The 7,649-nt window shown below is 42.0% G+C and overlaps 1 protein-coding gene across 2 annotated transcripts in view; it reads right to left on the reverse strand.

Moving 5' to 3' along the window:
• lamb2 (laminin, beta 2 (laminin S)) overlaps nt 1–6,515 on the reverse strand; it is a 44,458-nt gene extending 37,943 nt beyond the window's left edge. For both annotated transcript variants that reach the window (XM_034875688.1, XM_034875687.1), the window contains exons 1-2: nt 6,307–6,515; nt 5,847–5,914 (exon numbers count right to left, since the gene is read on the reverse strand). In XM_034875688.1, the coding sequence (XP_034731579.1) occupies nt 5,847–5,877 (31 nt within the window). In that variant the 5' untranslated portion in view covers nt 5,878–5,914; nt 6,307–6,515. The remainder of the gene's footprint in view (nt 1–5,846; nt 5,915–6,306) is intronic.
• Nucleotides 6,516–7,649: the final 1,134 nt, after the last annotated feature.

Genomic DNA, 7,649 nt, shown 5'->3' on the forward strand with positions numbered 1-7,649 from the left:
CAGCCATAGTGAGTGAGTTGCTGAAGGTTTGGTTAGTGGTTACTGTTTGTGTGTGTTTGCCCTGGTGCTCAGCAGCTGCTTGGGGACCACTGAGCAGATGTGCTCACTCTAGGTGCTAATGAGAGCCTCTGATAAAGATCCTGACTCCACTTAGAGGGAAAGCGCAGAGAAAACTACAGCACAGAAGTCATTAGTTGAGGCAAGCATTTAGTGGGTATGCATGTATTGGTGACCTGTTTGAGCCTCATGATAATCTGGCAAAAACGTTTCTGTCTAATGAGTTTGTGTGCCTGTGTTTTCTCTAACTGTATGTGCAGCTCAGTGCATTTGCGTTCCTTAGTATGCATCCTTGTATGTAAACCTATGGCCAGCAATGATTGTAATAATGTAATAATTTCCTGTGTCAAAAAAAGAATGTGGCAACCTCTGTGTGGCCAAAGGCAAAGGCCAGACACAGTCTGACTACAATTTAGAATACACAGGGGAGTACTCAATGTGTGTAAAGATTTGAACCGACAATGACCCTATGTTTCCCCTGAGGGAGGAGCCAGGGGAGAGCGGGAGCAAACTAATCTACCAAACAATGCTTGAAAATGTATCTTGTATCTCTCCAGGTTCAGTATCTGCAGAGGCTCAGACTTAACTTCAAATCATGTCTAACATTTCTAGAAAATAATTTTTGTACAATGTGAAAATCAATTAGTAGACTCTTGAAACTTGTGCTTAAAGCTAAGGCTGTGTAATCTAAAGCCCTATTCACACAGGACTAGTATTTCCTGAGGATTCCTAGTAATTTGTAATAATTGTGGAGGTCATCTGTGATCTTAATCCCCCCATGTCAGTAATCTGTCAAGTAAAAATTCCACTGCAAATTACAACCATATTTCCCCAAAAACACAGAGGTTGCGTGATGATATTTGTCCTGTGTGAATCGTCAGATTTGTGATTCAGGGCTTTTATGACTGTTGACAATTATACATCAACTTTTCGACAGAGCCATGACATCATATGTGGGGGATAATGTCAGTCAAGTCAAGTAAAATACAGGCTATTTTACTACATTCTCTTTGGGAATTCTCTTCACAAGGTTTTATTAGACCTTTGTCTGTTCATATATGTGTGTGTGTGCATGCGTGTGTGTGTGTGTGTGTGTGTGTGTGTGTGTGTGTGTGTGTGTGTGTGTGTGTGTGTGTGTGTGTGTGCGTGTGTGTGCGCGTGCATGTGTGTGTGTGTAATTACAGGGCTACGAGATGAACCACTATGAGGTCATGCAGTCTTCCATGACAACAACATCATAATTAGAAATACCTCCAGGAAATAATCACATTAATTCCATCCTTCCCCATGTTCTTCCTTTCTCTCTTTGTCTCCGTCTTCCTTCCTTCCTTCCTTCAATCCTTATTCTTCCTTCCACCCTGACACGCTGCAGTATCTCAAAGTAATTGCTGGTTGTCTGCTATTAGATGATAAGAGGTGTCTGAGAGTGCTTTTTAACAAGCTGCACAACACAACCTGCTATTTGATTTGTCAAACAAATAGCATGTCAGAGGTGAGTTGGTTGGCTTCGTCAGCTTTTCCTCTCACATCATGGCAAACAGGTCAGTCAGTTTTTATTTATTAGGCAGCATACCTCCATAGGTTTGGTTCTACAAAAGCCCAATGATACACATTTCAGGAATAACCATTAAAAATGTATCACTGAACATGAAAACGTTGCCCTATTTGGGGTTAAAAGTGGGGTTTAAAATACATGAAATATCTGCCAGTTAGGGGAGCCAGAACGGGGTAGAGGCCAGTATTGCCCCCCCCCCCTCCAGAACCACCACTGCCAAAAACGTATCTTATTTCTTTCCTTGTGGTAACATGCCTGTTTGCCCCACACTGTCAGTACATGGCAGTTCCACTCAGGTTCACCACTGTACTGTTCCAGCTGCCCTACTGTTTTAAATGACACCATCTCCATTAACCATTCCTCATCCCTGCCTCTTCATCCTCCGCCTCTTCATCCTCCTCCTCCTCTATCTCCACCTCCTCTTTTCATCCAGAAAAGCCCCTGCCAACAGGACGGGGAAACCTAACTCCCCGTCCATTCACATAAAACAAACCTGTGCCCTCTCCTCTCTCCCCACCCCTTCCCCCGTGCCTAAAGTCTCTCTCTCCCTTTTTCTCTTTGTCCCGGTACTTTCAGCCCCCCCAAATTTTCAGCCTCTCCCCCTCTCTGTCCCTAGTGCTGGTGGTAAGTAGGTTTTACCACACCATTGTTCTGGCATCCGCACATTTCCGGAGGCGGTGGCTTACAAAATTTTCGGGAACACACTCTCTCACTACCATTGCCTAATGCCAACCCTCACCTGCACACACACACACACACACACACACACACACACACACACAGAACGTCAGTAGATCAACAAAACCCACTTCCTACACACACACCTCTTAGAAAGGTAAATTACAGAGGATTCATCTCAATCCTCTTTCATGTCAAGTTTTTCTTCCTTGCTTCCTTCCTACTTCCTTCCATCCTTCCTTCCTTCCTTCCTTCTTCTGAAGTAATGAGTGGCTCCCTCCCTCAGTTGAACTTATCACATTATGCCATCTATAGTAATTTGCTAAGTGACACTCAAAACAAGTACTTAGGGAAAAAAGCTAAATGATCACTTTCGTTTTGCTAAAAAGCTAAAAAAAGGAAACAGAAGAAAACTTCTGCAGATGTGCGCGCGCGTACACACACACACACACACACACACACACACACACACTCACGCTCACTCTTCTATCCACCTCCACCCACCAGAGAATGACAATAGAAATATAAAGTGAAAAGAAAAAGAGAAGAGAGGAGGCACTGCTGGTTCTTTTGTCCCTGTGATCAACCTGAGTCCTTTCACTCTCTCCTTCTCTCCTCTTTTCTCTCTCTCTCTCAAACACACACACACACGCATACATTTGAACACACTCCAATTAACCCGTCTCTGCCCTGGGGTTTTTTGGAAGCAACCCTTGACCTGAGAGCTTGTCGTTAGAGGCGTCAGGACTTTGAATGAACAGCTCCCTATCTCTATAATGACAGTGCGTGAGCTTTAAGGACACACACTGACACACACTTCATGTCAGACACACTTCACCTTTCCGCTCTGAAACACATTCTTGTCTCCCATTTCCTCCCCTTATTTCCCTTTAATACAATTTCATCTGATCCCATATCTCTCTGTAGCTCTTTTTACCTATTTCTTTTCCACACACTTAAATCTTTCCACATCACTCAGAGGCTACAAAGATGTTCTCTTACATCTCTGACCCTTTTCCTTTGACTCAGTCTCTTAACTTCTACTGTAAGTACTTAGAGATAAAAGGGATTCTGAGTTTGTTTGTGAGGTACAAGATGATTTTTGGAATGAGATGAAACCAGAACCAATGACGAGGAGGTTTTTGTACAGCCCCCACAGAACAAGCATTAAATCGGGCACGGCTTCAGCCAAAAACATAATGCTCAATACACAATTTAAGATAAATAAATACATGTTTCTTTGACTACTTATGGAAACCTAAACCTTGATACTAAACTAAAAAAGATATTTAAATCTATTTGTCTCATCATTTAGGCCTATATCAATTTATATTGAAGGGGTCAGCCCCTCTCCTTCTTTTAATTGATAGGGTTGCATTTTTCAAAGTCTGTCTTAAATGAAATGTGTACAATGCCCCCCAAAATAGTAAAAAACTGAGCCCCGCTTACTTCAAACCAGTAATTAGGCCGCAGAAAAACACAACACAGAATATAAAATACATCCAAACTGTTCTAACTTTGGCAGAAAAAGAGTTAGTTAATGTAGGATCCCATCACTTGTGATAAAAAGCTGAATTAGAAATTAGAAAATACATTTCCAAGGCCTGTGTACATGTTCTTATTGTTACTTTACAATGTCTCTCCTCTTGATCTACAAAAGAAAAGAAGAAAACCTGAAAAAACAAGGGTGCTGCTGTGTATAGGCCTGCACAAAGTCACAAGCAATCTCGATTCACCCCTATTCATGATTTGATTTTTAAATTACTTCTTTCCCCCAATTAATTTATTGAAAGCATTTGCCATTGACATTACCATGTTTCAATTATGTAAAGACATGTTCAAGGAGTTCAAATGGAAACAGTACCAGGGCCATATTTAGTTCAATGTGTTTTATTTTTGGTAGCCTACTGTACTTAAATGGCCAGTATTTACTTTATTTTCTTTATTCAATGAAGCCTCTATATTTACAGGCTTGTGGTGATGTGCTACAATGCTAAAAAAATGTATGTTTGGTACTGCCAATTTGTTTTGTTTTGTCATGGCTCATGTGTGCAATAAACATTACACTTTGTGAGAACAACAAATCGTGGCAGAGAATCGTGATATCAACATGAAGCTAAAAAATCGTGGTTCATATTTCTCCCTGAATGGTGCAGGCCTAGCTGTGTGTCCTGAAAGTGATCTGAGCCATCGTAAAGAGCAGCAGTAGTGATCAGTGCTAATGTCTGAGGAGCCACCCTGGGTGCTAACAGCAGGCACTAATAGACTTTAACTGGAGCAATCAGCCCATTGTCCTCAGATACAGGAAACAAGCATTAGGAGGCATTTTATTGAGGGTCATTAGTCAAATAGATCTGTAGCTAGCTGATAGCATTGAGCACACATCCACTTTGCTTGGAGTAGTACAAATGTCAGGCAACGGTACTGATGGCTTTTTGCAACTTTTCAGTGTCTTGTTATGGCTTCAAATGAGACAAAAACAACTGGTCTAATGGATGGAAGCCTTCATCGGGTACTATGTAGTTCCCAGCCTTCCTTTATTTCTGTCACCCACATACACACGCATACACACTTACATATACATGCAGCACTGAACACGCACGCATCCAGAAGGGTCTTAAACAGTGCTGGAGGTAGGTGTGGAGTGGGTGTCTCTATTTGCGGATTCAGCTGGGCTGTTTTAGGAGGACCATAAAAAGAGCCACACCACCCACAGAGAGACCCCGACAGACAGAGACAGCGATGACCCCACAGACCCGGAGGGCACCAGGGGCCCTAAAAAAGACACATCTTATCTCTGTGCAGGGGCCAACACTCCAATCAGTCTCACGCCCACCACGTTCAGGCTACTGTTTCTACCAGAGCTGTTGCTCGTTTTCTACACTGTGTTTAACTGGGGACTGTTCTGTGTATTGATAGATGACAAAAGATGTACCTGCCAAGTCTGCTCTAGAACTCACTGTGCCAGACGAAGACACACATTTCATGAAGGTACTTAAATTCAGGTCTTTTATAAATGTTGTTTTAGCTGTGACGTGTACCTTTTTCTGCACGTTGGAAGAGGTAAATACATGAAACCATAAGTGCAGTTTTGTAAAAGAAACTTGCGATTTGGATCAGCATTCACTAAGGGTTTTCTGATCCCCAGCCATTTCACAGCAAAAATGTTACTCTTAAAGGACAAAACTGTCTCTTTCTACTTTATGTTAACATCCTTATTGTCTTAACATAAGCTTGAGACATACCTCTTATCAATGCATTCTCCCTCTGCAAGTGTCAGGCTCTTGAAAACATTACCAAAAAAATAACTAACTGATATGGATTCACGTGAAAACCCCTAGTTGTCTTGTTTGCTAGTTTTTACGTGAAATAAGACTTCTGATGGCTTAACATGAACACAAACGCTCCATGTTTTCCAGAGACTTATCAAAGAGAGCCCAGTGACCTGGAGGCAGTTGTCAGCCCTTATATCCGCTCAGTGAACCACTTCTGAGGATGTGTTTTACAGCAGAAAACATGAATTGACTTTAAAGGGCTCTGTGTACAGTCTACTTACCGCAGACGAGCATTACCAGTGACGCTTGCATCTCTGAGCACACCTCAACCCTCGGTGCTGCAGGCAACCTGTGGCATGTAACGGTTTGTGATGAACAGTAATATACCACAGATAGCTAGGCTACATTCAACCGGCACCGAAAGAGTTTGGTTTTTTAAAGAAAAGTTGTAGTCCCTGCATAAGAACACACACTTTGCGTAAAGTTTGCCTTCTATTTTTTCCAACTTTGTTTCTGTTTTCTGAACCCACTATCAGTTTCCACCATGTAGAAATGTCTACGTGCCACTCTCTGGTCAGTTCCTCTGTGCTGTTTAGTTTGAAAAAACATCACTAGCATACTCAGTCAGGTGGGATTACGTCAAGCAAAACATGTTTTCAGCGGTCCACTGTGTTAATATAGGCAACTTTTGGTTGTCTTTAAACTTAAAAAAATAGTAGGCTAAGCTAATCAAAAACTCACCGTGTTGTTTCTGTCTGTGTGTTGTGTACGACAACAGTCTCCCTCTTGGTCCACTTGCTGCGGAGTCGCCGGACGGATGCGAGGCTGAGCAGCGATGAGAAGTCCTCAACTCCTGCGGCTCTCCGCTGGAAACCCCGTGCTGGACTCTCGGAACGGAGCAGAGCAGAGCCACGGGGGGTGGAGGCTTGAGCCGCGGGGGAGACAGGACCTCCCACTGACTGGATGGTCGCGTGTAGAGTGCCCGGGTGGGCAGAATAAGGTAGGGGTAAAAATAAAGGTAAAGATTTTTTTAATGGTCCTACACAGTTTTGTTTTGGTTGTATTTCTCAGTTTCATGTGGCACAACAACAGTTTTAACTTGACCACAGTTTAAAAAAGATAATAACAATAAGACCTCAACAAAAAGTTGATCATTTACAGCAAACATGCACTTCCATCAATCTGCCTAGATTCGCTTTTATTAAAGGAAAATATTGACATTTAACAGATTTGTATGTGCATGAGCAACAAATTGTTTACAATATGGCGTAATATTCCTTTAAAACAAGCAGTGTATATGCAAAAGTGATAAAATGTCACTGGAAACATATACTAAGTTATACAAATGCTGATTGGTTAATCAGGTGTTATCACATGGTGATTGCCTATTGTTAGCCACCCTGTTGTGTTCAAATCAAGTTGTCAAACAGCATGTTGTGGTCGTCAGAAAGTTCAAAAACAAGACAATATCTACAACAACAGAAGGTCAAATAACAAAAAGCCATGCACTATGCAGTGCAATCTTTGTAGAACTATGGATCAGACTTGTTTTTCTGTGTTTCGGTAAAACTGCTTAACATTTCTTCGGGTCTTGATCCTTTTTAGTGAATTTCTACAAACCACTGCTGAATTATATTGAAACACAAAAAAACTGGAAAAAACTTTCCATAGACTTCAATCTGGAGTTGCACCACTCCCAGCAAAGTGAATATATCCAAAACTTTTATTTGGCTTTGTTGAATTATCATTGACAATAACCTGATATCTTACAGGCATGTCTATAACATGTAAAAAAAAAATGATGAACAGTGACGATGTGCATACAGATCTTGTTAACTAAAAGTGGCCAGAAACAAAGCTTCAGATTTTTCATTTGAGCAGTTGATTCCTCCGCCATGTTTCCTTCAATAAAGCCAGCGCATGTTTTCCGAGCAGCCCCCGGTCTGTGTCTGAGAGCAGGAATGCGCGCTCCCTGCTGGACGGATTAGATTCCCTTTGATTGCTACCAATGAGCGAGCCGTGAACGCGCGCAGATCCAAGATCCCCGAGGCTGATGTCTCAAAACATCAGCCTCATCCAACAGG

Source organism: Etheostoma cragini, chromosome 7 (genome assembly GCF_013103735.1).
Source record: "Etheostoma cragini isolate CJK2018 chromosome 7, CSU_Ecrag_1.0, whole genome shotgun sequence".
Lineage (NCBI taxonomy): Eukaryota > Metazoa > Chordata > Actinopteri > Perciformes > Percidae > Etheostoma > Etheostoma cragini.